The 14,295-nt window shown below is 40.4% G+C and overlaps 1 protein-coding gene across 1 annotated transcript; it reads left to right on the forward strand.

The window, feature by feature from the left end:
• Window positions 1–303: 303 nt before the first annotated feature.
• tmprss13a (transmembrane serine protease 13a) lies at window positions 304–14,062 on the forward strand. Its single transcript, XM_061720337.1, has 13 exons — window positions 304–576; window positions 2,982–3,156; window positions 3,248–3,355; window positions 3,489–3,653; window positions 6,370–6,496; window positions 8,049–8,144; window positions 8,240–8,283; window positions 9,044–9,206; window positions 9,399–9,568; window positions 11,415–11,513; window positions 13,054–13,196; window positions 13,320–13,472; window positions 13,584–14,062. The coding sequence occupies exons 1-13, from the start codon at window positions 559–561 to the stop codon at window positions 13,596–13,598; spliced, it is 1,476 nt and encodes a 491-aa protein (XP_061576321.1). The 5' UTR covers window positions 304–558; the 3' UTR covers window positions 13,599–14,062.
• The last annotated feature ends 233 nt before the right edge of the window (window positions 14,063–14,295 follow it).

A 14,295-nucleotide genomic window follows, 5' to 3' on the forward strand; every position in this document is an offset into this window, starting at 1 on the left:
CAGGCCTGGCTTGCGTGCAAAATTTGGTGACTTTTGGGGCACGTTTAGGGGGGCAAAAAGGCCCTCCTTTCGTCGGAAGAAAGAAGAAAGAAGAAAGAAGGACAAATTCCTACAGATACAATAGGGCCTTCTCACTGTAAGTGCTCGGGCCCTAAACATCCGTCGCTCCCTATGTTATTGTTTTCATATTGAAGTTTCACACGGGGAAACCAGCTTTGGTACTGTTGGCTGCTATAAAACCGGTCTGACAGGTGGGAAGGCGCTGCTCTGGGCACTCCCGTTTCTGTGACACAAGAATGAACAACTTAGTTCATGAAGGACGCTGGAGGTCTGTGGTTGTAGGGCAGGGGGTGGAAACCTTCCAGTCATTGTTTGGTTAGGCACTGCTGAGTATCATACTTTCAAAAGTGTAAAAGGAAGTAGGGAGAGGAGTTGAGGTGTACAGCGAGGTGCCACCATGCTCTGACCATGACTCTGTGACTGAAGAAACCTGGATGTGAAAAAGCTCCACCCACCTGCTCTCACCTCCATTCTCCACTTGTTATTGCACTGATTCAAATGGCAAAGCATGAATCGGTAAGTTATTATTTCCCTTTTTGTTCTTAAATAATCCCCCAAGTTGTTATTGCTATAGTCTATGTCTTTGTGTCTCTTGATCACCAAATGGTCAAATTTACTCTGTAATCAGTATCGGGAGTCACTTAACACAAGCAGTTGTGTTTATCTTTGTCTTTGTTTGCTCTGGTTGGGTTTCAAAGAATTTAGTGGGGACAAACTCAGCAGTTAAAAACTATTGAATGATTAATGGTTCACAACTAATGATACTACACGTGTTTCAATCTAACTGCCAAGCAGCAGGAGGTTTTTTTTTCATATTTTGTAACTAGTTAAAATATTATTGTTGAATATTTCAACTCAAAATCATGGCATTTTCATGATGGAAGAAAAAGAGCCCATTTTCCAGCTTTGTCATTTGGTCTTTAGGTAATACAATGAGCATTTTAATGATTTACTCAGGAGAATTTTTCAAAATCAGTAAAAGTATATAGGCAGTTCTTTAGGTAACCTCAATTGTGTTTGTATGTTTGTATGTATGTATGTGTGCACAAAAAACAAAGTAATCAAAAAATGTTAAGACTGTAAGGATAATCAACACCCTATGTATCCCAGGTCATACATGTTTTCAGTAAATATAGATGGAGCTTTCTTCTTTCATCCATATGAGAAGGACTACAAAAGGAGAAATGAACAGCAAGAAAAAGGATACTGCAGTTTCATGTTTCTTTTCTTGAAAGTTTATCTTTGATTACATTATTTGGGTAATAAATGCATAATCCTTTAATTTTACTGGAATCTTTCCATGATAAGTGACAGGGTAATTGTGCAATATGATCATGTGGGCACTGTTAATGAAATATGATAAACTGACACCTCCACCTATTTTTCCCCTGCCATTTCAATTAGATGGGTAGTATCTTACCTATAGACAGGCTTTGAAACTTGACCAACATACACTATAAACTGTCTTCTGAAAACAATGCTTGTCCTCTCACAGATTATCTGACAGTTTATGAAGGCCTGAGGACTAATGAAAAATGGAGAAATGAACATGAACTAGCACTATTACTAGAATGGAGAATCCATCAAGATGTCTTAGTTTGCTGTTCTTTGAATCCTGACTGATTGCATTGACTCTGTTCATTGTAACCTTCTTTTAGATGATGGAAACAGCTTGCAGAAATGTGAAAAACTTGTTTTGTCGCATTGTTTGCATCGCTTTCTGTAAGTGCTTAAGTCATAGTGCAAACAGGTGATCGGGTTACATTGCATTCAAACAAGTTGAGCCACATAACAAGCTATATATTTGTGAACTCCTCCTTCTCAATCCACATGCACTAAACAGCAGTATAAACCTATACCGTATTAAGCAAGTGACTGACGTTGACTGAGAACAATAAATACACGTCTACTCCTTTAGTTGATTGTCTATATATGTATAAGTGCATAGAAGACTCTTCAAACACATAAACCTCTGAAAAAAGTATTCATTAATCCTTCTACAAACACAGATGTTTTTAATCTGTCCTTTTTTCTGTCATAATGCAGTTTCGGTAGTTCAACATCAAGATTTTTTGTTCCTTATACTAAGTCCTTTGTTTGAAAAAACTGATATAAGTACTGGGAAATGTGAGTAAGGAAAAGTTGAGAAGTACATGACAGAAAAATGAGGAAATTAACTTTTAAACCTAATCTTTTAGTGGTCTCTCTGGCATTAAAAGTCCAGTGGGGCACTCTACAGTTATACGTAGCGTCTCATTTTTCTGTGATGCTGCTTACAACCCAAATTTGCTCAGTAGCCTATTAAATGCAGGGTTTCTGCTACATGTATTAGTGGCGCACTCCCTTACCAAAAAAAATAACCAATCTAGTTTGCTGGGCATCCTGCCATCCGCAGAAAACTGACGTACATTACGCACTGCTGTAAATCATCCCAATATTTTAATTAGATGGTCTCACAATGGTGCTGCCATAATTGGTCCTTGATTCTGTTACACTTACTTCAATTCAGCATCTGGTGGGGCCTGGCCCCTCGGCCGCAAATACAGAGAGGCACCTGCTTTCAGGTACTATTGTCAGGATATATTGACTGTGTCTTTACCAGGCTTTTAACCCTTTTGTGGATTTAAACATGGACTCAATAACTATGTCAGGATTGCATGAACAACAGTGGATTCCAAAATCAGTAAACTTCACCACAAATTTACAAGTGACTTGCTTTTCTTTCTTTTATCGAATTTCATTATAATAGATGTAATATATATTTCCTTTATTTAACCAGGCAAGCAAATTAAGAACAAATTTCTTATATGAAGGTATTCTGTTTCCCACAAGGAAATGCCTCAGTAATGGACAAAGACTTCTTAGTTTCTTTACACAGTCTTTAACAAATGATTTACTTCCTCTCTATTGTTTCCTCTAAGAACTCACCCCCTCCTCCGTACTACTCTATTGCTGTGCACACTCAGCCCCCTCTCAAGTCTTATGAAGAAGTAGTGTATGGCTCAGGCCCTGGCCTGACACTACCAAACCAGCCGCATTACATCCCCCAGTATCCTCCCATTGTGGTTGCTCCTCAAGTCACCGAGTTCAGGCCACGTAAGTGATACCTGCAGTTTGAGTGAACATCAACAATGAACGTGAGTGTGTAAAAGATGAAGATCGTTGTATGTTTCTGTACTGTCTACAGCCCCCAAAACTAAAAAAAATTGCTGCGGGAATAATGCACAGTGTTACAAGGCGTCAGTGTCAGCCATACTGGTTCTTGCTCTCCTGGCAGTCGCCATCTGGCTTGGAGGTATACTTTGTTTACTGATGACCCTTTCCCCTTTTTCTTGCATACTTGATAGAGATTATTTTGAGACATTATAGACATAATGACACTATATGCCTTACTATCTTAACCCCCCCCCTTTCTACTCCCAAAACAGTTCATTATGGCACCAGGTCAGCAACAACAGAGATCCACTATGACGACTCCAAAAATGACGACAATGACAATCTGCCTTTGCCAGAGCATGACACCTGCTCCAACAGCACTGTTGAATGCGATGGTATTAGAGACTGCCAACTGGGAAGCGATGAAACAAATTGTGGTGAGTCTGGGGCATATATGAAGATTGTCCTCACCAGGATCAATTTAACACATGAGATTGAGAATAAGGATAAGAAAATGGCGTAACAGGTACGGTAACTGGACATGCTTTAAATGAACAACACACGGAAGGATGTGATGTTCCCTTTTATATACAAAGCATTCATTAAGCATCAATGTCAAAAATGCTTTTGATTAAATGGGCTTTATTTTCTATAGATCGACTATAGATCAACGATAATTGTACTGTGTACATTGTGTATGTACACACATACATACATACAAACAAAAGGAAGTGTGGCAGGACGGCTTTTTAGATTCTGTTTTAACTTTTAAGGTCATTTTTTGTTGAAAATGTAGACATACAACTTAAAGGGAACCCTGGCTATTAAGACATGTAAGTCTTAAAAGATAAATGTTGGTATCAATTATAACAATGTGATATAAAAAACCTTTTTGATGTCTTCGTTTTTATAAAATTTGAAAATATAATTTAACTCGTAGGTCGCCATTGTTGTTTACACCGCAATGCATTCTGGGTAGTGACGTCACACGGTTGCACCTGCTGTCCCCCGTACACTGTTTTGACTGTTCAACGAGATAATCCAGACGATAAACATGTCATCTGTTCAGCCGTTTCAATTTGAACCCGAGCACAAGGTCAATGAGGAAGACAACACTGAAAACATATCTCAAAACGAGCCAAATGAAGACCAAAAAAGACGGGATGAGGCGAGAGTGGGACAAAATCCCAGCAACTGCGTCTCAATGCAAACAGAGGAGGAGAGCGTTTGCTGTCAAGAGCTCGTGTTTTTGTCAGCAGCTGTTCACTTTAAGCTATTGTGTGATAAAACGTATTCCAATATCAATAATTTTGGAGATTATTAGCATCCACCGCTGTCCTATGCTTTATAAATCATTAGGACAGGTGGCGCCGCCAGGATTCAATAATAGGCACAGAAACAGTCCGTCCACTGCTCTATACGGCTGATTTCAGGCTCTCACTCAGCCTGAATATTACACTATCCATTAGGGAGAGGATAGGTTGGTTGGCTATTCAGTGTTCAATAAGTATTTCAAAGATCTTTTTTCCTCAAACAAAACTTTGCAGTGACAAATTGGATAAAGTGCGCACGGCGCACTACACATGGTGACATTATTATGCGCACCTCCACACAGATGCAAACATAAACATTAAGGTGTCAGCGCATCAGAAACAGATGAAAACACAGCTAAACAGGTGGCGGCGCAACAGAAACCCAGATGAAAATGCAGCTAAAAACATTAAGGTGACGGCGCACCTACAAAAAAGTAAAAAAAAAAAAAAAAAAAAAAAAGATCAAAGTCGTGCGCATCTTACCAGTGCATTAAACTGTATATAGGCTAATGCAGCGGCGCAGCCAGCCGGAATCCTGTACGCACTGTGCATACCCTTGGGTCCACCGTTTGATGACAGACCAGAGGCTGAGGGGACTGGCCCGGCCGGGAGTTTGACAAAACGGGAGGCGCAGACTTCACGTCAAATAGGCAAGAACATCTTTATTTAATTTAATGACGCCAGATCTGGCTGGGGTTTTTATTGTAGCATCGGCTATCTGCTAGGTTAAACGTGTGGTCGGTTAGTCTATCTGAGTTTTATGGTGTTTTTATAGTTCATGCTTTATGGTGCTGTATTTTTATTTATTTATTTTTTTTACTACTTTTTTGTAGGTGCGCCGTCACCTTAATGTTTTTAGCTGCATTTTCATCTGGGTTTCTGTTGCGCCGCCACCTGTTTAGCTGTGTTTTCATCTGTTTCTGGGTGCGCTCATCACCTTTAATGTTTAGTTGTGTTTTCATCTGTTTCTGATGCGCTGACACCTTAATGTTTATGTTTGCATCTGTGTGGAGGTGTGCATAATAATGTCACCATGTGTAGTGCGCCGTGCGCACTTTATCCAATTTGTCACTGCAAAGTTTTGTTTGAGGAAAAAAGATCTTTGAAATACTTATTGAACACTGAATAGCCAACCAACCTATCCTCTCCCTAATGGATAGTATAATATTCAGGCCGAGTGAGACTCTGAAATAGAGCAGTGGACGGACTGTTTCTGTGCCTATTATTGAATCCTGGCGGCGCCACCTGTCCTAATGATTTATAAAGCATAGGACAGCGGTGGATGATAATAATCTCCAAAATTATTGATATTGGAATACGTTTTATCACACAATAGCTTAAAGTGAACAGCTGCTGACAAAAACACGAGCTCTTGACAGCAAACGCTCTCCTCCTCTGTTTGCATTGAGACGCGGTTGCTGGGATTTTGTCCCACTCTCGCCTCATCCCGTCTTTTTTGGTCTTCATTTGGCTCGTTTTGAGATATGTTTTCAGTGTAGTCTTCCTCATTGACCTTGTGCTCGGGTTCAAATTGAAACGGCTGAACAAATGACATGTTTATCGTCTGGATTATCTCGTTGAACAGTCAAAACAGTGTACGGGGGACAGCAGGTGCAACCGTGTGACGTCACTACCCAGAATGCATTGCGGTGTAAACAACAATGGCGACCTACGAGTTAAATTATATTTTCAAATTTTATAAAAACGAAGACATCAAAAAGGTTTTTTATATCACATTGTTATAATTGATACCAACATTTATCTTTTAAGACTTACATGTCTTAATAGCCAGGGTTCCCTTTAAAGGCTCAATATTAATTTTGACTTCATGTGTTCCCAGTAAGATTTGGTGAGGGAAACATTCTTCAGGTGAAGACAGCTCAAGATGGCCGCTTCCTACCAGTGTGTTATAAAGGCTGGAACGAGAACTACGCCAACCAGATCTGCACTCAGCTTGGATTCAGAGAGTACTGTCACCATTTTAACTTGCATATTTTTCTCAAAGCTTAGACTGAAAACAGTTAGACAAAAAAAAAAAAAAAAACGATGACAATGTGGTAGGCCCGTTCCTAACTAGCTGCATGGGACTACTCAACACCTGCAAAAGGTAATGTTAGGCTCCTGGATGGTTGGTAGTCACAGGCAAAGGCCTTGACAGTCCTTTTTTTTTTTTGTCTGCACACATATTAATGGTAAATACCATGCTGGCATGCTGGTAAGAACCTAAGGCATATATATGTGCATTGTTACTATATTTAACATACATACATATATATACGCATACATACGCATACATACGCATACACACACATACACACATACAAACCCAAATTTTTTTTTGGGGGGGGGGGGGGCGGGTGACATCCGCTGCTAATCCAGGACGCGAGAACACACATGGAGGCACACGTCGAACACTGGAAATCTGCAAAAAAAAAAAACAAACAAAAAAAACAGACACGAAACGGGCACAGAACTGGCAGAAACACGAGCAGCAACCGTCACAATCTGAGCTAAGCTACCCACCGCCAGCGAGGCCCGTCCCCCCCCAGCGGCAGCCGAGGGGGCCCCCACGACCACGGGAAGAGGCAGCCAGGGATCCCAGGGTGGCGGACCGGGACCCAGGCAAGCCCGACCACCCGGCCCGGGCCGGACATGCAGCCAGGAGGCCCACACCCCCCAGGCCAATGACCCCCACCCGGCGAGGGGCCAGCCTGCCCGGAGAGACAGAGCTGCCCTGGCCGCCGACGCGGGCAGGTGCACCCGCCCCCACAAAAGCGGCCCTCCAGGACCAAAGGAGCACCCCGCCGCAGAGGCAGCGCGGGGGACCAAAGACGGGCCCGGAGAGAGGGAACCCCCCAACAGATATACTGTATATCTGTGCAACTGGTCCGACTGGACAAAGACCACCTGCGGTCAGTGTAGAGAAGTTTTCTGTCATGTATGAACGACAATGACAATGAGACAACGAGTCTGAGATCATGGTCCTGTAGTTGAACATAATTCAAACTGCTCCATTCACAAACTGCTTCCCGATAAGTGGCAGATGATGGATTGATGGATGGGTTTTTGCCAAATCACATTTGTGATAAACACCACAAATGAAATACTTGAATTTATCTCCACATTTAAAAAAAAACTAGTGATTTTAAATGTTAACCCTTTTGAATGGGCACAACTGAGGCACATACATTTATTTCCGTTCTTTAATCTTTTTTTACACCCTTTTTTTAAGGCCTCTGGTAATTGACCTTTCCTGTCATTTTGTCAGACCCAGCCAGCGAACATGAGGACTCTGTCTCCAACCTGTAACATACCCACACAGTCCCATTGGATGCTTTCTCACCTGCTGCTGTCTATTTAAGCCTGAATTGATTCTGCACAGATGTCACCTCGGTGTCCAAGTTTGGCAGAATCCGAATGAGTTTTCTAGATCCAGTTAGGCAGTGATTGCATGTACTGGTCTCTGTCTGTGCCTGTTTATCTCTTCAGTTTTCTGAATGGCCCCTCCCGTGTCTTTAGATCTTACACTAGCAAAGCAGTTAAGTCCCAGGACTCCATTGGTTTAGAACTGACCAGCAGAACATCGTCTCTCATCCAGGCCAGGGTGAATATCAGGTATGTTGACTTCTTGTTAAGGAAATCTGTGAGGTAACTCCACATACTTACCGTAACTGGCGTGTTTTTTTCCCCACCATTGCGTCATCATGCAGTTCTTCGTGTACAAACCAGGAGACTGTCTCCCTGCAGTGTTTGGGTAAGGAGCCTCCATTTGTTCTTACAAGCTTGCATTGTGTTCTTCTCACACTGCACACCCATCCATTTGTCAACATAAAATGAAAACACAAATCTGATTTCAATAAAGACACACAAAATATCTTAATTAAGCAGTGCTCTCCATATAGGGGAGGTAAGTTATACTTCTCTGCTTGTTATACTTCTGGGCATGCATCATGCATATGTCTGAAATGTAAAAGCTCCTGTCTGAAAAATGATTAACATTTATTGGGTATCAATAAAACATGTAATTTTCTGAGAAAACCAGTTTTATTTGGTTCTCTCAGGAGAGTGCATTTTTCAGATAGGAGGTTTTACGTTTCAGCCATCGATGCGGTGCCTAACAGCTATGCTGGCACCAACTGCTGCTGTTAATGTTATTTCTATATATACTGATAATCTTCCCAACACTTTGGATTTGCCACTTGGTTCTGATTTTACAATTCCATAAGAGAAAGTTATTGGCTTTGACTTTCACCTTGTTTTGTAGAGCCTTGGTGGCAAACATGACCACTGTGCATTTTCAATGTGCAATGGTTCAGATTTGATGTATCATCACAATAAACACCTTGATTTTTAGGGCAGTTTTTTAGTTCAAAAATTTAAAATAGATTCCGATTTTTTCTGAAGTACTCGCTTTATTCTTGGTATTTTAATGAAACTCACTTAATCAACCTATTTTAAAGTTAGATTTTTTTCTTTGCTACTGTATAGTATGTTATGATATCTGTCATTTTCAGACTGTGGCAAACAGCAGTCAACCTCCCGGATCATTGGGGGCAGCGTTGCTAAGATAGGCCAGTGGCCATGGCAGTTGTCTTTGCACTACAAGGGATCTCATGTCTGCGGAGGAGTCATGATCGCTCCTGATTTTGTGCTGAGTGCTGCCCACTGTTTCCCAAGGTGACTGACACATATAATGCCCATGTAAACATTTTCATCATTCACACCTCAATAAACGTACTCACTTTTGAGATAGATTGTACAATTATATGCAGTGCTAAACTGATAAACCTTAGAGATGCAATGTAATTCATTCTTGGAAAAAAAATATCCAGTCCAGTTCTTTCTGCTGAACAACCTCTCTGTCTGCAGCACGGCTCTCTCTCCTGACAACTGGAAGGTCTATGGTGGAGCTGTGTCTCTGGATCAACTACCTCAGCCTTACCTGGTAAAGAAGATCATACTCAACGAGAACTACAGCAGCAGGACAAATGACCAAGATATTGCTCTACTCAAACTTACACAACCAGTTACTTTCAATGGTCAGTCAAATCTTTATTCATCAAAACAATGTTTATATAATATGGTTTTTCATTCTGTTAAAAAAAAGTGTTGTCTACATAATTAGCTGCCTCATTTGGCCCCCAAAACAACCCTGACCCATGATGAAATTAAGTTTTATTGTGTTCAATGGTTTTAGGCATCAATATTGGTGTCTGACGGAAATCTGAAAAAACATGAGGCTTAATCACCATCTTGAGCTCATATCCATCAAACCATTCCATGCTATTTTTCTGAAAGAAGACACTGCCATTCATGAATATTGCTGCTAAGGATGTAAGTGGTCTGCAGTGAAGTTTGGCTAAATGGTTAATGTCTAAATAGCATCCACAGCGATAGCCTGAGGAGGGGTTGTTTTTTTACAAACTGAATAAAACCCAGAACGTCTTGCCTCCACTAGCCTGTATTCCTTTCATACCTGCATTCCCCCTGTAAGAGGTTTTAGTGTTCTTAAGATCTGTGTATCAAGAAGTCAACAAGAAAATACTATGTGCAAGAAGCATGAGGAGGGAGTGGAAAGGGGTTGTCTGCAGTTTTGCATGATACATCAAAAGCTGTTCTTGCTTGTACTACAGTATGTGTAATATAGCCAACTGGGAGAGTTAATGCTTTAAAAGGCAGTCATCTACGGGGCTAACTGGCATAAATCCTCCATCAATAATGGCCCTTTTCCACTAGTACCTACTCACCGCGCTTCTACTCGCCACGCCCCCGACTTGCGTTTTTCCACTACGGGCCGAGGCGGGTGGAGCCGTGCCAAGCAGATACTTTTTCTGTACCGAGGCTGCCGAGGTTCTGAGCGTGCTGAGTCGACCCTGGATCTGACGTCATCACAATACAGGCCACCGATTGGTCGGGGGGCGGGGCCGTCAGACGTTTGAATCAGGAAGCGGGAGTCAGCGGGAGTCAGCGCGAGAGCGACTCGTGGCTCGCGGCGATTTTATTATACAGCGCAAACGTCTGTTTGGTGATCCAACTCTGAGGTGCAGATGTTCATAAACCTGGTGGCTGACGAGAGAATTAAAAAAGGGATCTAGACGGGCGATAAGGAACGACAAGATCCACAGGCGCTCTGTTTTACTCTCAGCCGCTCGCGGCTCCAGCAGATTTCTCATCTGCGTCGACACAAACAAAGGGGTTGCGCAATCGAGTACGTCACAGCAGCTTCACCCCAACCCGCCCACTTCTCACCTGGGTGTGGAAAAACAAACGAGGACAAAGGTACGAGGCGTGACGAGCCGTCCCAAGCCGGGGCGCGCTGAGTAGGTACTAGTGGAAAAGTGCCATAAATGTCTCTACAGACGAAACATCCCTGAACAACAAAGCAAACATCTAAAATGTCAGAAAAATAATTTAATCTGGATTTAGAGAAAGTAACAGCTAACAAATTATTTTTCTTTACATTAAAGAAGCATTAATAAAAGCTCAAGTTTCAATATCAATCTATTAATCTATTTGGTTGTTAATTAATTATAATTGTTGTTTAGTTTTTAATTGAAGATTAATTAATCATTTAAGAATGTATGGTCTTGTAAAATATTTTGGTTATCATAAATGTTAATACATTTATAGATAATTTGTCTGTGAGTCCCAAAAAAATCCTAATTTGCATAACTGGGAAAAAACAAAAAGTTAAATCCACATGAAAATTTCTGCAGTGAGTGTTTTTTTTTGTTTTTTTTTTGCTGTTGAGTCGATGCTTCTAAAGTTTAAACTATTTCTGCCTTTACGCTGGAAGTTTAATAAGCCCAGGCGATTTAAATTTCTTGTTCGTCTTCAGTTGCTGATGAATCTCCAAAAATGAAATACAACGCTTTTCTTATCCAGATAAAGTTCAACCAGCCTGCCTGCCGGCCCTTGCCAAGGAGTTTCCCCACGGAACTCACTGCTGGACCTCAGGTTTTGGTACTACTGAGGCAAGTTCAGGTAAGATGCTTTCCAAGCCTGCAACACTGTCCAAAATAAGTTGTGAGAGGATAATATGGGGCTAAAACAACTAATGATGTTATTGCAAACAGATGGTATTAACAGGTAATTGTACTCACAATTTGGTAAAAACTTCAGTAAAAGTTAACTCTTAAAAACTTAAAAAACTTAAAAAACTTAAAAACTTAACTTAAAAAAGTCTGCAAGAGAAATCCAAATTGTCAACAAATATGTCAGAACATCAGTGAACACTAAAAACAATATACCATAAATGAAAAACTGGATTTGCAAATGGTTTTCTCAACAGTGAATAACATCATCATCATCTTCATCAATTAAAAAAAATAATAATGGAGGAATGATGGAGATCTCTGTTGGACACCAGTGTCTGAACGCTCAGACAGCATGAACTGCTGTTCATCAATAGTTGATATAACCGGATGGGCACATGATTTCTTTCAGAAACATTTGTCAAGCACTAATCATAATAATAGCTTGAATAAAAGGTTATTAAAAAGCAAAAATGAGTTAATATTATGAAACAGAAAAAGAATAAATGATTTGGGGTTCATGCTGCACTCAAATAAAAGTCAATACAGTCACATTATCCCACTTTTCTGATTTGGAATTCAATTCAATTAAATTTTATCTACATAGAGTCTATTACAACATGCGTTTTTAGGTGCTTTCCGGATAACCAGAACATGACCCCCGAACAATTATTACATAAACATAAACAATAGCAGATAAAAACTCCCCTAGTGGGAGAAAACCCTTAAGCTAAACAGTGGCAAGGGAAAATTACAACAGGCCACAACTAAATGATGAAAACTGTGGGTAAAATGCAAGACAAATAATTCAGTGAGGCTTGTTATTATCAGAGGAAGAGCAGGCACAACACAAGATAATACATTTCAGACTCCCAAAAGGAAAATGACTGACCAAGTAAGCGAGTGACTTTCTGTTTTCTATGTATGTAATGGATAGTAAATTTGAAAGCTATTTGAAAATTTGCCAACTGGGTTGGTAAGGAATAACAGCTTGAACATGACAGAGAATATAAGAATGCCATCCATCCATCCATCCATCCATTATCTTACCCGCTTTATCCCTTGCGGGGTCACGGGGGTCTGCTGGAGCCTATCCCAGCTCATTTTAGGTGAGAGGCAGGTTCACCCTGGACAGGTCACCAGTCCATCACAGGGCCACACATAAACACACAAACCATGCTCACAATCACACTCACGCTCACACCTACGGGCAATTTTAGAATCATCAATTAACCTAATATGCATGTTTTTGGACTGTGGGAGGAAGCCGGAGTACCCGGAGAAAACCCACGCATATATATAAGAATATATAAGAATGCGTCATGGATAATCAAATAAGGTGGATATGAACAAGGGAACAAAAGATATTCATCCGTGGTACGGCATTAAAACTAAATGCTATGGCAAATAATGTGTATCCTTACTGAATATTGTAACATATCCCTGTCAGAAAGGTTTATGACCAAATGCAATATTTTCCCTTAAAACAGGTGTTGTATCCAAGGATCTAATGGAAGTGACAGTGGACATCATTGACACACGAGTGTGTAACAGCCGCTGGGTTTATGGAGGTGCGGTGACCAGGAACATGCTCTGCGCTGGGAAACTGGAGGGAGGAAAAGACTCTTGTCAGGTGTGCAGTCGATATCACAAGACAGTTTTACAAAAATCAGTTCCCTCCAGTGAAATCCACTCTACTCATCATCCAGCTCATTTAAAGGTGACATTTTTTTTCTCACAATGTTTATATTCATAGGGTGACAGTGGCGGTCCTCTGGTGTGTCAGGGAGAGAGCAGCTGGTATGTGACGGGCATCACAAGCTGGGGAGCTGGCTGTGGTAAAAAGAATAAGCCGGGCGTTTACACCAAAGTCAGCAGTCTTCTCCCCTGGATCTACAGCACTATGCAGGTAAGACAGGATGGAATGGGATAGATTAAGCAGCAAGAAAGCATTTTTGATTGTCAAAAGATAAGCATGCACTGACTTTCACCACGTTAACTCTTCTTGTGCATCCTGCAGCAAGAGAGACCATGATGTCCCCTTGTTGTCTGCTGGTGTTCCTCCTTCCTCTACCCCAACCAAGTCTTCACTGTGAAGTGAGGGATGAAAACTTATGAAGAATAATTAAATGAAGAATTACTGCCAACAGAAAATGGGATTCATGAAGGATTGTGAGAATTCCCTCAACTACAAAGGATACACAACTTGAGCGCAGATATTTGTTTTATTGAAGTATAAAAACCTTGATTGTTTATACAAGCTAATCAGTGCACTGACTTCAACCTTACAATATGATTTTACTTGTTTTTCTCTGTGTCTCACATGTAAGCTGTAATCATCGTGCTCATGGGAAATACTTTAAGAATAATGTTCTTTACATTTTATAAATGATTAAATAGGTGTGTTTTTACTCAGGGACACATCTTCTCTGGGTACTGTTAAAAAAAAGACACAACCACACACATATATAAATATTATATATATATATATATATATATATATATATATATATATATATATATATATATATATATATATATATATATATATATATATATATATATATATATATATATATGTATATGTATATATATATATTTTTTTCCCCAGCAACCTTTTAACTTCTATACTAAGCTGGGGACTGTGCAAATAAGCTTCCTGTAATAATACTCACTCTGTGATTGTTTTTTTTAATCTAACAGAAACTGCATTTTGTTTTGTGCATCAGTGT

Source organism: Cololabis saira, chromosome 4 (genome assembly GCF_033807715.1).
Source record: "Cololabis saira isolate AMF1-May2022 chromosome 4, fColSai1.1, whole genome shotgun sequence".
In the NCBI taxonomy this organism is placed as follows: Eukaryota; Metazoa; Chordata; class Actinopteri; order Beloniformes; family Belonidae; genus Cololabis; species Cololabis saira.